This window comes from Natator depressus, chromosome 9 (assembly GCF_965152275.1).
Source record: "Natator depressus isolate rNatDep1 chromosome 9, rNatDep2.hap1, whole genome shotgun sequence".
NCBI lineage: Eukaryota > Metazoa > Chordata > Testudines > Cheloniidae > Natator > Natator depressus.
The window spans coordinates 98,778,418-98,797,600 of record NC_134242.1 but is presented as its reverse complement, the minus strand read 5'-3'; the positions used below and the strand labels follow the sequence as shown (position 1 = coordinate 98,797,600).

The window sequence follows — 19,183 nt, the reverse complement described above, 5'->3', positions numbered from 1 at the left end:
TGTCTCTAGTGTCAGTTGTGCACCCAGACAGAATACCCAGGGTGTAATTCTGGCTTTGCTGCTACCGTAGAACATGCAAACTGTGCTTTCATAGGCCATGACAAAAGCAGAAACCCTTAATTTAATTCCACTGTTGAGTGCTTCATCTAGGACTGTGACATTTAAATTAGTTAATAATACAGTATTGAGTTAACATTTAGCTGTACATGGCTAAAATTAAACCAGTAGGCGGATGCATGGCATAGGAAAGTAACGATCAGGATCTGATTTAAACCCAGGAAAATCTGCCCATTCAGAATTAACCCATCCTTTTGTGCCTTCGCATTAGAATATGTGACATTCAGAGCTGTGTTCTGCCCACCATTTCTCCAGAGTGTTCTTCACTCTCTTTCTCGGGCTCAATGGCTCCATGACTGTTTAACCATTTGCCCACAGTGGTCACTATGCCAGAGAGCCTGAGAATGACTCTGTAGCCCAGCTGTTAGCCACCCTGCATGGGAGCGAGGTGACTATGGATCCTGCCCCCCTGCTCCAACCACTCTTTCATTATTTATCCAGAGTGCAGCAGCTCTACATCAGACTGTCACACAGCTCAGTGACCAAGCTGTACAAACAGGTAGTTAATTATAACTACTTACATTATTTTTTTGCTCTTGATAGCACCTTGCAAATGAAGCTAATCTGTTCTATATAGGTTCGAATACCACACTCTAGCAAGGGGGCGTCGTCTCCCTCCGAGACTGATGGGGAGGGACGGCCATGAACTCCCTCACACACACACTCCTACGAAGCTTACTGTCCAAGACAACACACAAAAGGGAGTCACGGTGCTCTGCATGACCTGGAGGTGCATTCGTTAAACGCCAGTGCAGCGGCTTGTGTGGGTCATACGGATGAAGAACAGAGCTGCTTAGGGTGGTGGTTTCAGTGATAGGCTTTGTGAAAGGTGTGTTTAGAAGAAAGAGTTGAAAGACTAGAGGGTGAATGCTTGTCACACCACAATGGGGTCTAAATTAGCTGTTATCACTCAAGAAAGAGCTCTTGGAGTCGTTGTGGATAGTTCTCTGAAAACATCCACTCAATATACAGTGGCAGTCAAAATAGCGAACAGAATGTTGGGAATCATTAAGAAAGGGATAGATAATAAGACAGAAAATATCACGGTGCCTCTATATAAATCTATGGTACCCCCACATCTTAAATACTGTGTGCAGATGTGGTTGCCCCATCTCAAAAAAGATATATTGGAATTGGAAAAGGTTCAGAAAAGGGCAGTAAAAATTATAAGGGTATGGAACGGCTTCCATATGAGGAGAGATTAATAAAACTGGGACTTTTCAGCTTGGAAAAGAGACAGCTAAGGGGGGATATGATAGAGGTCTACAGAATCATGACTGGTGTGTAGAAAGTAAATACGGAAGTGTTATTTACTCCTTCTCATAACACAAGAACTAGGGGTCACCAAATGAAATTAATAGGCAGCAGGTTTAAAACAAACAAAGGAAGTATGTTTTCATACAACACACACTCAATCTGTGGAACTCTTCGCCAGAGGATGTTGTGAAGGCCAAGACTATAACAGGGTTAAAAAAAAGAACTAGATAAATTCATGGAGGATAGGTCCATCAATGGCTATTAGCCGGGATGGACAGGGATGGTGTCCCTAGCCTCTGTTTTCCAGAAGCTGGGAATGGGTGACAGGAGATGGATCACTTGATGATTCCCTGCTCTGTTCATTCCCTCTGAAGCACCTGGCATTGGCCACTGTCGGAAGACAGGATACTGGTTAGATGGAACTTTGATCTGACCCAGTATGGCCGTTATGTTCTTAATGGCTCTGCACACAGCCCAAACATTGTGTCATCTGAAGCAAAGTGGCACGGTAAAGTCCTCTCATTCTTGTTGGCCTAGCAGATCTCTCTCCATCACAGGAACAGCTATGTTTTTCTCCAAGTAAAATGCTGCACTGAAATCATCTTCTCCAGAAGATTTAGTCATCTGTCCAGTTGTTTTGAAGAAGAAGAAGAAGGAGTCTGAAGTATGAAGTGGCACTGGACCATCGGTGGTGCCCAAAACCGCAGTGAAAAGCTTTTTGTCTAAACTTCCAATTGTAACCCAAGAAAGCCTGGTTCCCCTTCTCCACCCACCTTTTGGAGGAGGCAAGTCCCAGACAAACATCTACAATGTCCTTGAACACTTTTGTGACAATTGGGAACTGGGACATTTTCTTAATGCTGATCATTATAGGACTATAACATATAAAGTTACAATAATTTCAAAATACTTTGTGGTGTCAATCATAGTGTTCAACTGACTTTCATGAGAATTTTTTAAACACAGTCATTTTGGTTTGAGGGGGGGTCCTGTGGGGATAGTGTGGACAAAATCAATTGCTTAAATTATTTTATTAATCTTTAATATTCTTTCTCAAGCCTGAGATTGTTTTACAAAAAATATATTAGAAAATATTTCCTTTATTTTATAAAAATTTCTTTGAATTTCTTCATGAATTTTGGATTATTTTATAACTTTGTAAACCTGCCAACATTGATTGTCTGTATCACAAATTTTCCATGCATAAACAGTGACCTCATTTCCGTCTTAGTGTGAAGAACGTCTGTTTTAGCTTCATGAAAACAGACAAGGACCAACAAAAGCAGTTTCCAGGAGAGACCACACTGTGTGGTGCTGCTGTAGAATGATGTATCAACTCTGCTTCGTAAAATGGCTGCTGACTCCTAGATATTTAAAGAAGTAGGACACAGAAAACAAAACCATAACCATTATAGAGTCACGCACACACCTGGACTGTTCCAGACAAAAATAAAAAATGGCACTTCTGACAACAAAATATTTGCATTTGCAAAGACTGAGCTATAGCTCATCCGCACATGCAGAAGTTGGCAGCACGCCAGTAATAATGAATAAAGATCAGGTCTTTACATCAAATCTGTGTAATTAAAATGTTTTTATTTGTAAGGCGAAGATGATAAAGTAGCAGGAAAACTCTTTAAACATAAATACTTCTGCAGTCTGAGTTTTGGGAGGACAGCTGACGAGGCAGATGGGTAGCTCTGCTGAGAGTTCTCTCCACTGTTTGTTTTTCTGTCTAGCAGAAAGCGAGTAGCACTGAGATTTCAGTGCAGCATTTGGAGCCTGCATCAGATGCTATTCTAATGCTTAGTGCAGTTCCTTGCCAAAAGAAACAAACATATTTCCCTCCCGACAAAGCGGTTTGGTTCACAAGTTCAATTAGCCTGGGGAAACCTCAGCCATTTGACCCAGACTCTGCTGAGCCACTTCAGACCCTACTGTTTCTTTTAGAGGGATCAGAGCCACAAAGTTCAGATCCAGACCTGGGCTTCCTCCCACATGTGGCTACACAGGGCTGTGCAGGTGAACTGCCCTCAGTTCCTTCTCAGCTGCATTGGCCTGAGATGGAGCCTAGCCTGTCCGCACTGAGCGTGCCTTGGCTACTTTGCTTTTGTTTTGCTGAGCTTCGCTGAGCTTCATGTTATTAGTTGGTTGACTTTTATTTGGAGAATTGTTTATTTCCTCCCTCACCAGAGCCCTTTCTCACTGAGAGAGGGGAGCCCTGTTCCCCAGGTTTTAAACGCTGCCTCATGTACCGCAAGGCTGTCCTGGTCAGTGATGGACACTCTAAGTGCGTTAGCTGTATAAGAAAGTCACAAGTCCCACAGAAGTGTAACGTCTGTTTAGTCCTCAAATCCAGGGCAAGAATGAACCAGGAAATCAAGCTGCAACTGCTAATGATGGGGCCCTCCCTTCGATCTGCTTCAGAGCCAGGTAAGGAGAACCCCCCTGTACATTAGTTTTCAGGGGTATCTAACGCCTCTTCGACCTCAGCTCGGCACTCCCCCAGAAAGACACCGAAGAAGAGGAGCGCTAACCCCTCTCTTAGGCATCCACTTTGAAAAGACCTCGCTCTCTGAGCAGGTCAAGGGCCTCAGAAGCTCCCACCTCAAGGCACTGTACTGCAGAGGCTAAGGGTCGCTCTGGTACTGGTGTGGTTAAGAGACCCTGTAGCTCTAAGAGCAAACATGGCTCCGAGAGGGCACTGGTACCATCTGGAAGAGCTGGACAGATTAAGCATAGAAGAGTGGTACTGCCAGACATAACCACTCTCCTGGTACCTTCTTTAATGGGCTCTTCAGTACCGGGTGTGACCAAGCCCCCATCTACATCAGTAACTATCTCAGAGCGCTCGAAACCTTTGGTCCTGTCCTGCAGGGATAAGCGCACTCAGCACCGCAAATCCACTCAGCGCCACAAGTCCATGCAGTACCACAAGACCTCAGGTACCCAAAGGACGTATCAGTGACTACTGAGCCCGAGCCTCCATTGCTTGCTGGTACCGAGAGTCTTCAGAGACCGAGTGGTTCTCAGTACCCAGACCCATACACATCTGTGGTACCACCTGATTCGCCACCCGATTCAGTTGGAGCTCCTCCATTAGAGGAAGAAAAGGATGATGATGGGGACCTCCCTTTGGTCTCCGTGGTTACCCTGCGTATCCACATAGGAACCTGCTTTCCTGAGGAGACAGGGATTAATTTGGGGGAGTGTTTGGTGGAAACCTGGGATACCACCCCCTCCTCCATATGGACCTCAGTGGCCATGTTGGGATCCATGGACAGCTTATTGCCAACAATTGTCCAGGACCCAACCCTCTCCCATCAGGATAATAGGGGGACACAAGCTTCTCCTCCCGGACACACCCCTCAACAGGAAGGGGCTAGTGTGGACAAAGAAGCTACCCCTCAGATTACCATCACCTGAATGGGCGGTAATGCTCTCCCCACCCCCATGGCCGACGATTTTTGGCAGTTCCAAGAACTTATCAGATGGGTGGCAGACTCCCTACGGATATCTCTCGAGGAGGTCAAAGAATCACAGCACAGACTGCTGGATATTCTCCACTCTGCCACTACATCCAGAGTCGCCCTCCCTGTCAATGAGGTTCTCCTGGAGCCTGCAAAAACAACTTGGCTTATCCTGGCCACAGAACCACCTACACGTAATAGGGCTGTTACAAATATTATGTTCCCTCCAAGGACTCTGAGTTCCTATTCTCCCACCCTCCATCCAACTCTTTGGTGATTGACATGGCGAATGAACGAGAAGAGTCCATCCCATATGACCGACACCAGAAGCGTCTGGATCTTCTAGGGAGAAAATCTTACTTATCTGCATCTCTACACTTCCTCATTGCACATTACCAAGTGCTAGTGGGCAAATACAATTTCACAAATTACACAGAGCTTAATTCTCTTATTAAAAAATCATTCTCCAGAAGAAAGGGAACGATTCCAGGCTGTTATTGCTGAGGGACGTTACTGGCCAGGCCGATCCTTCAGGCATTCTTACATGCGGCAGATGCCATGGCTTGTTCTACCACCACAGGAGCGGTGATGCACAGGGCAGAGAAGTCCAGGATATAGCAAAGGGTCTCCCGTTTGATGGACTGGAGGTGTTCACGGAGAATACCAATGAGTTGCTCCGCACTCTAAAAGACTCTAGAGCCACATTGCGTTCATGGGGATTTACACCCCTGCGAACAAAAGGAAATTCAGTAGATCACAAAGAGCTCAAAGATCCCTCCTGGTGCAATTCTCAGGGTTTCAGAGACCTCTCAAACCTCGAAGAAAGAACCAGAGGTTCCAGAGAAAGAGATCCTCTAGCCCAACCGACACTAGTTCACAGCAGAAATAGGCGGAGAAATGTTTGCAATGGCATTGTCCTTAGCACCATGCGATCCCTGGGCTGAGCAGCATGGTAGCGGTACTCCTGGCATACAACACCAGGTGTTCGCATTCTCAACAACTTTCTGATTCGACTGCGGTTCTAATCCAGGATATGGCAGGGTAGCATTTTGCAATGTTTTGATACGCGGTGTCCATGAAGTAACAGGCCTGCCCTGTGCTGTGAGATGCTGCCTATCATGCACCTTTTCCAGATACCTGCCCCAAAACTCTGTCTTAGGGTTTATGCTGCCACCCATCAGGCTAGTGTCTGAGTGCCTTCTATGTGCAATGAGTAGCAATAGCAAAGTCCCCAGGGGCCTTAGCGGAGTCTCTGGTTCTCCTCCCTTTTGGGGGTAAAAACTCTGCTTGGGGTATTTTTTTGTTTGTGGCTTTTTGGTTTGGATGGGTTGATTGTGTTACAGGTTTTTATTTGTTAGTTTTATATATATATATATATTGGCTGGGGTTGTGGGAGGAGTGTTGGGGTAGATGGGAGCTCTTGGGTGGCAGTGACATTTCCTAGAGGATAGTGAATGGATGACATCGCTCCATCCAGTGGTGTGTATCTTCATGCATATTCCATCAGATCATCTTTATTTTTAATGGGCAGCTAACGAATAAGGTGCTCCAGGCCACTACTGCAGAGTGCTATGGAAATGACGAAGAAACCTGTCTTCGCTCCAGCCCTCGTGCACTGTCTTGGAGGAAGATGGGCTGTAAAGCAACCACAAGCCGCTGGGAGAGTATTCCTGTGGCCCCGGGGTAGGGCAGGGCAACTGACTGTCCCTACCCTGCCTCCTCGGTAGCCCTGGCATTGTGGGAGGAGGGGATGCATACACGGCCCGGAGCACTGCGGAGAAGGTGCGGTGCTCCAGGCTGCAGTGCAGCCCATAGGCAGTGTGAGAATGGCTGCTGTCCATTAGAACAGCCCCAGCACTCCAGGCCCTGGAGCAGCCCAGGGTCTGGACAGCCTAAGCCACCTTCGTGCCCCCTTACCAGGGGCTGTGCCCAGTCATGTGCCCTCATCCCCTGGAATGACTGTGGTGGCTTCCACATGAAAACTCCAGCTCCTTGTCCTTGCCTATCGGGCCACATACATTTGTGCTCTTCTTTCCTCCACACACCCCTTCCACCCTCTACACTCTTCCCAAGCCGCTCCCCTTGCTTCACCCTTCCCCTCCTCCTCCAGTTCTCAGCTCTGTGCCATCCATCATGCTCTCCCCCCGCCCCCCGGAATGGTTTCCCTTCCTTAGCCTCAAAGCATCCACTTTATCCTGCAATAATTCCTCCTTAAAACCCACCTTTTCAGGAAATCTTTCTCCCTTCTCTCACCCTGTGCCTCTTCTGCACGGCTGTCTGACGTTTCATCTTCCGTTGGTGTGTCATGTTTTATGTAGATTGTCAAGTGTCTGGAACCTGGACTGCACCAGGTGGTCAGGAAAATGCTGTGTTAATTGACTATGTCAGTGTTTTATGATAATCCTGATCATTCCAAGAAAGCCCATTTCTGCATCAACCTTTTTATTGCCTTAAAACTTTCAGTAGGCATCCGTGCAACTGACAGCGTTGCTAAGATCAGCCCATTTGTTCGTGTTCTTGAAGCATCTGTTCCATCATCCCATGAGGCAGTCTGTTTCCCTGCGCCCTATGTAATGCCCAAGCTGGCGGAGAGCTGCGTTCCTGTGTTGCGCCAGGCTCTCATACTTCGAAGTGTTTATCTACAACTCCAGTGATTTATGCAGGAAAAGATTAGAATCAATTCCTCTACTCAGATTTTCCATGTTAGTAAAAAGCAGAGGAAAGCAGATGGGCATTCAGGTATCAACACCCATGGGGATAGAATCCCTCCCCCGACTCTGGTCACTCTGTGTCAGAATTCCTCCCCTGCACGCGCGCACACACTCCCACCTCTACAAGGAGAATTCCAGTGGCAGCCACAACCTGGGGCCTTGATAGCTAGGTAAGGGACAGGAGCCTTGACAGCTGAAGAGGCATAGGGTACTCCAGGGTCTAGCGGGTCCCCATGATTCCCAGGATTTGGTGGGTTCATCCCCTGCTCCCGTTGCAGGGGTAGAGAGGAAACCCACCAGCCAGCACTGGACTGGGACTCAGGAGACCTGTATTCAGTTCTTGGCCATTGACTTCTTGTGTGACCTGGGGCAAGTTGCACTGAGCCATAGCTCCCCTTTGTGCAATGAGGATGTTAGCACTTCCCTCCCGCCCAGGGGTTTGTGCGGATCGGTTAACGATTGTGAGCGGCTCAGCAGCTACTGTCCTGGGGGCTGTTTAGACAGACAGCCATACCTCTGTCCTCTCTCCATGGTGCCTCCTACACCTGGAATATCCTCCTCATCCTGTAGGCAGCACAACCTCTCTTTGGTCCTCTTCCCACAGTGCTTCAGACAGCATCCTCTCTTGGCTATTTAAAGAAAAGAAGTCCCGCCCTTTGCCCACCCCTGTGTTTGCGTGTTGCCTGTGGCCATTGTAAGCTGTTTGGGTAGGGCCCGGACTAGAGATTTTTGATACATTTCTAAAGCACCGAGCACATTCTGGGGCACTAAAGAAACCATCATCATCATTTAACCGGGAAGCCAGACATCTACTCCAGGCCCAGTATATCGATGACCCTATAAAGACTCCACTTTCCATGGAAAACCCAGTGAAATTATAGGTTACCATTTCCAAGGTGCTCTTTCTTTACCAAACATTGGCAGTTGACCCCCATCCCCCACATAGGAACTACTTGGACCGAACCAAGATGGCACATTCTAGAAATGAAGTGAGGAATTAGGTACAGGGGTGTGGCTTATGGGAAGTAGAGGAGACCGCAGAGCAATAACAAGGGGGAGAGTAAGGAAACCCGAGGGAAGATGCCAACAATCATTAGCTGGTGTTGGTTGTGACTGCCGGTCAATTGTGGCTGTTATGACGGTTCTTTGCTGGTGACACCAGGAAGGCAAATACAGCTCTGGGGCGAGCTGCTGCAACACCTATTAACGCTAATGGTAATTGCACCTGCTAATACCAGAGCTTAGTTTGGTCCTGAGGGTGCAGAAACCGTGGCCCAGATTTCCTGTGTCTTGCTGAGCTGTGCTCATTCCAGGACTGGGAGGGACAAAGATGGTTTTATGTTAATTTTGTGGCCCTGGGGCTGACTGATGACAGGTTTGGCCCATTGCACAATTTGGAGTAGCCTCAGGGCTGCTCTAGGTTACACCCAGGACATTGAGGGAACACCAGAACTCAACAGCACGCCACTCATTCATCCTTTTACCTGGCCACACTCCTCGAGCTTGGGCAGGAGTGGGCAGGCTGTAGAACCACTACCCTGATTCTGTTCCACTGGGGGCAGGTAACCTGTTAAGCCGGAGTGATATGAAGCAGCCAGATTGTAGGGAAGAACCGGAGCCAGTGTTTCACTTTTTTTTGAAAGCCAGAAAAAAATAAATGTTTCATTAAAAGGCTTTTGCCAGTTCACTCCTCACACAGACGGCAGGTACAGCCCATCCAGATATGTGAGCCTTGCCCTCTTTGGCATTCCTTTGATATGTTTCAGGCATGTCCACAGAAAGGCAGTATAGACAGGTTGCTTGATTTCCTTAGACCAGAATGTCATCACCAACTCAGCTGGGAACTCTTACTGACAGGACAGGAACGCCAGGGCTGTAAATTTAGTCAAGTCTTGTGCACGCAGCACTTACCACAAGGAACTCATTTCCATTTTCTCCATCCGGGCTGTGCCTTTGGCTTGCAGCTCCCCTTTCACACAGCCACATGAGAGCTGACTGATCTGGAACATTTTTAAGATTACTGGCATTACCAAGGACACTTTGACCCTGTTATTAATCTTGGCCTGTTAATTTTTTTCTGCAGTGACAGTTGCTTTGAGCACACAGGTGTTCTGCTTCTTTTGGGCCAAATTCACTTATGGCTTCGGTGAGTGCCACTCCCTCGCCATCTATGAGTATTCTGTGAATATGAAATGTACCATTCGCAGCAGGGCCCTGTGGCCATTTGCTGCAGCCTGGTTGCTGGGGTAGGACCAGTATAGCTGGGGTCATAGCCTCATGCCAGATTGAGGCTGCTTTGTAGTTAATCCAGCCTCAACCAGACAATCTAATTCTCAATTACTACAGATATCATTATTCTCCTTACCTGCTGCCATAGCATTCTGCACAGCCGTGTGCAATGCCAATGGGAAGTTTTATCTGCAAAGATTTGTTTGGGTTGTGGGGGAGAAAGGCTGAATAATTTGTAATACCAGTCACGAACTGTACACTATATCTCTGGAAACTGTATTCCTGCTACCAGAGCTGTCCCTAGGGTACAGCAAATTGGGGCGACTGCTCCGGGCCCCGCGCTTTGTGGGGGACGGCACGATTTGTCCCAGAAGTGACGGATTCGTCACTTCTGCCCCGGGCCCCGCACCCCTCCAGAGACAGCCCTGCCTGCTACACCCACACTGCGCTGTTCTGGTTGGCTGGGAACAGGAAAGTTAACAATATTCACCTTTAAAGCGAACTGAAAACACCTGACCACACCCTGAAGAAATATGAGTGAGATTAAAACCATGGAAGACATTCTTCTATTTTGCTCCTATGAGCTTGGCAGAAACATAGCATTGTGGCTGCCAAATCTTGTGCACGCCTCCCTTTCTAGCCTCTTCCGATCAACAAATAGATTTGCTGATGCTTAATGACATCTCTAAAAAATCCTTCATAGTATGCAACATTATACTTGTCCAAGCTGATAAAGGAAATTTAGGTTGCTGATTGTTAGTGCTGTGGTAATTATCCTACTGACTTCCTATAGTGTCTAACAATTGCTGTGAACCTTCTCAGACATTTACAGGATGAGAGTTTTCAGAATGTGAGGGCAAAGATCGCTACATATAGGAAATTGGGCTTGATTCTGATCTTAAGCTTGTACAAAGCAGAAGTAAATGGAGTTATACTTGAGTAAAATCCAGACTTGGGCTCTTGGTGATCTTTAAAATGTTAATGTTATCTATATCATTTCCTCTGGGCAAAAATATACTCAGCCTTACAATTTCTGTCAGCTATTGGCAAAGTACTAAATTCAAGAAGCTCTTCATGTTTTTTCAACTTCTGTAGAGGTCTGTCTTTCCAATTAAGATTACATCATTAGCTTTAATAATTTAGAGACCACTCTATTGTCTTTAACGGAATCTATGTGTCATGCTGACTGGCAGAATAGGAACATGAACTATGTATTAAACATTGAATCATTAGTCAGTAATTTGCTGCATGTGATATTTTGCCCTATTGTTCCCTACATAAAAGTGCAAGGTGCCAGCCAGGTCCCACCTTACCTATTTATTAGAAGAAGTACAAAAACAGCAAAAGGATGTGCCCGGTGCCCTCCCTCCTCATCTTCCCCCAACCCCCCACAACCATCGTCATCTGGTTGGCTGCCACTCTTCACCCATTACTGCCCTTTTGTGAGGGATGTCACCCTGTAGTCACGGGCACGTTCAGAGAGAATGGGAACCTACTAGGTGTGTCCTTTGGCTCAAATGATAGAGGTGTGTGTTTTTGGAGCTGAAGGCTCAGCCCTTCCTCTGCGTGTATGCCATGAGCATGCCATGTAGCCTCCTGTGTAGACTGGCCTAAACCCACATGCTATGCAGAGCACTCTGCTTTCATACTCTTGATTTCAAATTCTATCTTGTTCTGAGTAACGTTTTGTTTCTGAAAACTGGTGGTCCGCGCTTTTCCCACACAATCTTCCCCACTGAGTGATGGATTACAGTCAAGTTTTAACTATGTTCTTGAGTCCCAGAGGCTCATTAGAAGAAATTTGTCTCTTCCTATGTGTTATCAAAGAGATTTCCATCGAGATTCCTTTTGAATGTATTGGCAGCTCTCTGCCAGATAAGTGCGTTTCCACAGCACCTATCACTTGCAGTGCTGCACTTCCCTAATAGTGTCACAGCCTCATTTTTGGCATCGGATTTTTTTTTCCTGTCCTACAAAACAAAGTTGAAAGAGCAGACAGCGGTCTCACCGCAAGTTGTGCTGAGCAGGCCAGGTGACGCCGACCAAGGCTTTTAAACAGTTGTTACAAGGCAATCCTCTTGACAAAGTTGACTACTGTGACCAGATTCCCAGGGGACCCAGCTAAGGTCACACAATTAGGGTGAACTGCAAAGAATGGGGCAGACAATCCCCATAAAACTAGTGGATATTCCAATACTTAGATTCACCAAGCCAGCATAAAACAGCTTCTTTGTTACCTTACTGGTTACTCAGAAGTCCAAACAACACAGTTCCCTTAAAGTGATCCAGCCTCAGGGCTCCGCCTAGACACCCAAGTCAGATATGATGAGGATTAATGAAAATCTTATTTATCATATAAAAAAGGGCATCAGACACATTACCTCCCAGGTTAATATCTTACCCAAATACATGCTTACAGCCAATTCTTATTAACTAAACTAAAATTTATTAAAAAGGAAAAGAGAGAGAGAAATGGTTAAAAATCAGTATACATATAGACATAAGCACAATCTTGAAATTCAGATTCATAGCAGAGATGGTGAGCTTTACAGTTGCAACGAGTTCTTTTAGAATTTAATCCATAGGTTATAGTTCAATGTCCAATATTATATTTGGTGTGTTCCAGCTTAGGCTAGGATCTCAGTCTTTCGACTCAAACTTCCCCTGATGAAGCTTAAGCAGATCTGAGATGACAGGATCAGGATCCAAGAGTCTTTTATACAGTGTTTTAGCATCCACTTGACCATACAGTCCTGGGTAAACAACAGGCTTTTGATGTAACCTTCTGTTTCCTAAACATCACCAGTTATGTTACACAAATTAATATAGGGCAATTTATCCATTAGGCCGGCTATCACAAACTTCAAAGAGACATATAAACAATGACATTATTGCACCCAAAATTCATCTAAATGTTAATATTCCCTTCTGATCTCTAAATCAACAGCTATAGTGACAGACAGGAACTGTCTGTTTACATGGCTAACATTTATGAGTCCACAATTAGTATCACTTCTAACTTCTAACAATATAGGTTTGCATTTCAAAGTTCTAGCCTATCTACTATAGAATGGTCCTAATTACTATTTCTAACATGTCTCTACAGGTTGGCTCTGGGTTAGTTAGCCTGCAAGCTATTTAACCCTTCCTGGCCATGTGTTATACTTTGTATAAGATTTGTTGCAATTATATAACAGTGATAGCAATAATGATTTGCCTGATGATATTTTAATTAGATAACATCACAACTACCAATAATGAATCTAATTCAGCTTGTTCCTGGACCTGCAATGTATTTTAACAGGAAAATCCTCCTTAACGTGGAGTCCCATTTAAGATCCCAATCCTGCAAAGACTCATGCCCATGTTTAGTTTGAGGTACTGAGAGTAATCCCATTGAAATCTATGGGAATATTCACAGTGCATCAAATTAAGTATGTGCACAAATCTTTGCAGGATTGAGGGCTAAGGTACTGTATGGAAAGCTGAAGGACTGTCATAATCTTAAAATGCACTACTTGCAGACTCTGAAGTAGAGAAGACTATCCACTCCTCAGGAATGAGGATTTGTCCAAGTATCCAAAAGTTTAGAAGTTTAGCGTAAGTGACAAAGACCCACAATTCAGCTTCGAGCCCCTGGCCAGAAATATTTGCCATTTAATTAATTAATTATTAATGTATTACAGTAGTACCTGGATTCCCATCCCCATTGTGTTAGGTGCTGGACACAGACACATAACAAGGTGGCCCAAAGAGTTTACAACCTAAGTATAAGACAACAAGAGAAAACAGGTGGACCTAACAGATAGATGCGGGGGAAGCACAAGGTAATGAGACAATTATGATCAGCATGTCATCTTGGCAAGTGCTGATAAATTATTCTGCTTTGGTTCAGTAACATGTACTTATAAAATTACTGTACAGATGCAAAATGAAAGGAATGTTTAATGTGTCAGAAAGCAGTTAGATCCCTACAGTGAACTGTTGTTGCCTTATTCATTGATTATTTGGTGGTGGATGGAAAATGTCCACATAAGATAAATCTCATAGGCAGGAATATATATATGTATATATATAGAGAGAGAGATATAATATAAAATGAGGAACCAAAGAATTTGTCTCTTGCTGGATTCAAATGTTCATTGCTAAAGCTGGTCACAAAAAAACAATTTTTTTCAACAGCAAAAATCCCTTTTAAAATTTTTTCAGCTGAAAATTTTTGAATATTTTACAGGAAATTTTGCATTTTATTTCATCTTGAAGTGTCATTTCATTTTTGGCTTTTGGAAATGAAAACATTTTGGTTTTCTATGGTTTGTTTTTGGATTTCCCCCTGCTTCTCTTTTTATTACATTCCACTCTTTTTTCCACTGGAAACCAGGGAAAAACAGTAAGAAAATGTGGGAAATCCATTTTTGACACTTGAAAAACGAATAAAATATAAAAGTGTTTTCCCCACTTTCCCACACATTCTTACCATTCCCCCCCGTTTCCAGTAGAAAAAGTAAAAAAAGGAAGAGAAAGGGGGAATCCCCCAAAATAAAAATATTAAATCAGAACATTTACATTTCCAAAAAACAAAAGAAAACATTATTTTAGAATCATAGAATCATAGGACTGGAAGGGACCCCGATACGTCATCTAGTCCAGTCCCCTACACTCATGGCAGGACAAACTATTATCTTCTAAACCATCCCTGAAAGGTGTTTGTCTAACCTGCTCTTAAAAATCTGCAACTTAAACCTCCCTGGCTGCAATTTAAGCCCATTGCTTCTTGTCCTATCCTCAGAGATTAAAGAGAACAATTTTTCTCCCTCATCCTTGAAACAACTTTTATGTACCTGAAAACTGTTATCATATCCCCCCTCTCAGTCTTCTCTTCTCCAGACTAAACAAACCCAATGTTTTCAATCTTCCTTCATAGGTCATAGGACATTTAATCATTTTTGTTGCTCTTCTCCGGACTTTCTCCAATTTGTCCACATCTTTCCTGAAATGTGGTGCCCAGAACTGGACACAATACTCCAGCTGAGGCCTTAACGGCCCAGCGTAGAGCAGAAGAATTACTTCTTGCTTACAACACTCCTGCTCCATCACAGAATGATTGCTTTTTTTTTTTTTTTTGCAACAGTGTTACAGTGGTGACTCATATTTAGCTTGTGATCAACTATGATTCCCTTCCAACATCTATTGTCCAATCCCAGCATCTGGCAGTCAGAGGTTTAGGGACATCCAGAGCATGGGGTTGCAACCCTGACCGTCTTGGCTAATAGCCACTGATGGTCCTATCCTCCACTAATTTATCTAATTCTTTCTTGAACTAAGTTATACTTTTGTCCTTCACAACATCCTCTGGCAATGAGTTCCACAGGTTGACTGTGCATTGTGCAAAGTACTTCCTTTTTTTTTTTTTTTTATACATGCTGCCCTTAATTTCAATAGGTGACCCCTGGTTCTTGTGTTATGTGAAGAGATAAACCACGCTTCCCTATTCACAATTTTATTAGACCTCCACCATAGCCCCTCTTAGTCGTCTCTTTTCTAAACTGAACAGTGCCAGCCTTTTCAATCTCTCCTCTTATGGAAACTGTTTCACACCCCTCATCACTTTTGTTTCCCTTCTCTGCACCTTTTCCAATTCTAATACATGTTTTTTTGAGATGGGGTGACCAGAACTGTATGCAGTGTTGAAGGTATGGGTGTACTGTGGAAATATAGTGGAATTATGTTACTGTATTTTCTATCTATCCCTTTCCTAATGGTTTCTAACATTCTGTTAGCTTTTTTTTATTGCTGCTGCATATTGAGCAGAGGTTTTCAGAGAACTGTCCATGATGACTCCAAGAGCTCTTTCTTGAGTGGTAACAGCTCATTTAGACCCCATCATTTTGTATGGATAGTTGGGATTATGTTTTCCAATGTGCATTACTTTTTATCAACACTGAATTTCATCTGCCATTTTGTTGCCCAGCCACGGGTCTTGTGAGAGCCCTTTGTAACTCTTCACAGTCAGCTTTGGACTTAGCTGTCTTCAGTAATTTTGTATCATCTGCCAACTTTGTCACCTAACTGTTTATCCCTTTTTCCAGATCATTTACGAATATGTTGAATTGTACTGGTCCCAGTACAGACCCCTGGGGGACACCACTATTTACCTCTCTCCATTGTGAAAATTGGCCATTTATTCCTACCCTTTGTTTCCTATCTTTTATCTAGCTACTGATTCATGAGAGGACATTTCCTCTTATTCCATGACAGCTTAGTTTGCTTAAGAGCCTTTGGTGAGGGACTTTGTCAAAGGCTTTCTGAAAGTCCAAGTACACTATATCCACTGGATCATCCTTGTCCAGATTCTTGTTTATTCCCTCAAAGAATTCTAATAGATTGAAGAGGCATGATTTCTATTTACAAAACTTGTATTGGCTCTTCCCCAACATATCATTTTCATCTATGTGTCTGATAATTCTGTTTTTTACTATAGTTTCAACCAATTTGCCTGGTACTGAAGTTAGGCTAACTGTCATGTAATTACCAGCATCACCTCTGGAGACTTTTTAAAAAACCAGCATTATATTGGTTGTGCTCGTCATCTGGTACAGAGGCTGATTTAAGCAGTAGTTACATACTATAGCTGACAGGTTTCAGAGTAGCAGCCGTGTTAGTCTGTATCCGTAAAAAGAACAGGAGGACTTGTGGCACCTTAGAGACTAACAAATTTATCGGTGCATAAGTTTTCGTGAGCTACAGCTCAATTCATCAGATGCATCCGAAGAAGTGAGCTGTAGCTCATGAAAGCTTATGCTCTAATAAATTTGTTCGTTTCTAAGGTGCCACAAATACTCCTTTTCTTTATACTATAGTTGTTAGTTCTGCAATTGCATATTTGCATTCACTCTTGGGTGAATATCATCTGGTCCTGGTGCCTTATTACTATTTATCAATTTGTTCCTCAGCTTCTATCCCTCTATCATGTAACTCGGGATCATGGCTGCTCAGAGACAGAGTTTTGTGGATCTTCTCTCTGTAGTCACTGTCTTTCCTATAAAAGCTTTATAAACAAGCCACCAAAGCAACCCTCCCAAAAGCAAAGAAACAAGTAGCTGAGTCATTCAACAGCTCCATTTATTATGTGACACCCTTCAGTTCTCATTTCAACCGTTGCTACCTTCCTTTTTCACAACTCACCTACCTCCACCCTCATCCTGCACAACCAACCACATGTATGGGTTACTGAGCCATATGCTTTAACAATCAGTCTAGGGTGAGTGGGGATTTCCTACATCAACCTCAACATATTTCTGTACATGCTCTTGCATTGGCATTCACCAGTCAGGGAGAGATAGTATCCCATTTTACGTGGGAGCTGCGAGATGGTTTTATATGAATGGATAATCTAGGCGGGTAACAATCGATCTGAATTTGGTAGTAATGTTTAAACAGAAATGAGAGCACTGCAATCTGCACCTGAGTGTGCACTGGTGCATTAGCTCCATGCTGCTTGTTCAGGGTGGAAGTGGGGGGATGTGCAGGCCGTGGTTGGTGAAAGGGAGGCAGTGGGGAGCTGAGAAGGGGAATGGATGAGTGGAGCGCTGACTGACTTAACTGCTTATTTTCCTTTTTGGGGACCTTGTATTTAACTTGAGTCATGCGAATTTAGCTGAGGCAGGGCTGCAGCTAGTAGCTTGACAGGCCACTAATAATGGTGCAATCTCTAGCACCCTGTCAGCCCAGGAACAAAGTGAATGAAACCACTGCCCTTCTGAAGGTCTCATCATTCCCGATCACTCAGGGTGCAAGGTGGTTTAGGGAAAGGCTCTCTCTCCCGTAGGTGTTTGTACAGCTCCGAGAACAGTGGAGCCCTGCCCCTCCCTGCCCAACAGAAATAAGCACCAGCCTCTGTAAGCACCCACTGTTGTGCCAGAGCCCCTGAAGCCTCTTGCCGAGAAGCGCCGGCAGCCTCTCTCTCCGTGTTTGTACAGCGCCTAGCACCGCGCCTAGGTGTTGGTACAGCGCCTAGCACCGTTCCTAGGTGTTGGTACAGCGCCTAGCACAGCGCCTAGGTGTTGGTACAACACCCAGCACAGCGCCTAGGTGTTGGTACAGCACCTAGGTGTTGGTACAGCGCCTAGCACCGTTCCTAGGTGTTGGTACAGCGCCTAGCACAGCACCTAGGTGTTGGTACAGCACCTAGGTGTTGGTACAGCGCCTAGCACCGTTCCTAGGTGTTGGTACAGCGCCTAGCACAGCGCCTAGGTGTTGGTACAGCGCCCGGCACCGCGGAGCCCTGCCCGAGCCGGGATCGCTTGGTGCCAACCCCAGTGAGCAGCAGCCCCGGCCCTGACCACGGGCACAGCAAAGCCCCAGGCGCGATCCAGGCGAGCCTAGGAGAGCCCCGAGCCCCGCCCAGGCTCCGCGGGGAGCACGGCCCCGCCCCTGCTCGGGCTACGCTGCGGCGTCCCCCGCCATTGGCCGACTCGCAGCGGCCCCGCCCCCGCCGGCAGTGGGCGGAGCCTTCGCCGCGCCCGCTCCGCTCGCGAGACTTGTGCGGCTCCCGCTGCCGCCGCCGCCGCCTCCGCCTCGCCTGCTGCCTGCCGGGGCCCGGCCCATGGCGTCCGACAGCGACACCGAGGAGTTCTACGATGCGCCCGAGGACGTGCACCCGGGCGGCGCCTCCCCCGTTCCGTGAGTGCCCGCCCCCTCCGGAGTGCCGGGCCCCCGGCGCCCCCCCCCGCCCCAGCGGGGGCCCCCCCCTCCCCGGAGTGCCGGGCCCCCGGCGCCCCCCCCGCCCCAGCGGGGGCCCCCCCCTCCCCGGAGTGCCGGGCCCCCGGCACCCCCCCCCGCCCCAGCGGGGGCCCCCCCCCAGTAGGGCCCCATTTCCCCGGGCTTCTTCCCCTCAGCCCCGCCCTGCCCCCCCTTTCCCTTCCCCCTGCTGCCCCGGCCCTTCAGCTCCCCGGGGGGGCCGGCTCCTTCGCTCGGCGGGCGCCCTTCCGAGGGCTGGACGTGTCCCCCGGGCAGTCACCTAGCTCCCCTGCGCCGCCGGCTGCCGGTGGGGGAGATGCCGAAGGGTTTAGCCAAGCTTTTTTGTGAGGGAGGAAACAGCCCCAAGCCTTCAATCTGTTCGTCAGTGGGTGGGACGCCTCTGGTTCTTGGGGGAGTAGCTGGTGATCACAGCTGGATGGCCCTGGGATGCTAGATAAGGATCTGACTTTACAAACTTTAAAAAATGTATTTTCCTAACTGAGGCTGCTTCCAAACTCTTCTGTCAAAAGGTCCTTTGTTCCTTGAAGAACTAGTCATGTTTGCTTTGGTGATTCAGATGTATGCAGTAGTAAAAACAAATGCAATAGAAATGGCTTCCTACAAAATAAAAAATGGGGTGAAATTAGCTATTTAAAAAAA

General features: G+C 46.1%; 1 protein-coding gene across 2 annotated transcripts in view; it reads left to right on the top strand.

The window, feature by feature from the left end:
• Positions 1–18,300: 18,300 nt before the first annotated feature.
• The window catches only part of WDR44 (WD repeat domain 44), a 56,298-nt gene continuing 55,415 nt past the window's right edge, over positions 18,301–19,183 (top strand). For both annotated transcript variants that reach the window (XM_074962763.1, XM_074962762.1), the window contains exon 1: positions 18,301–18,466. In XM_074962763.1, coding sequence (XP_074818864.1) covers positions 18,390–18,466 — 77 coding nt within the window. In that variant the 5' untranslated portion in view covers positions 18,301–18,389. The remainder of the gene's footprint in view (positions 18,467–19,183) is intronic.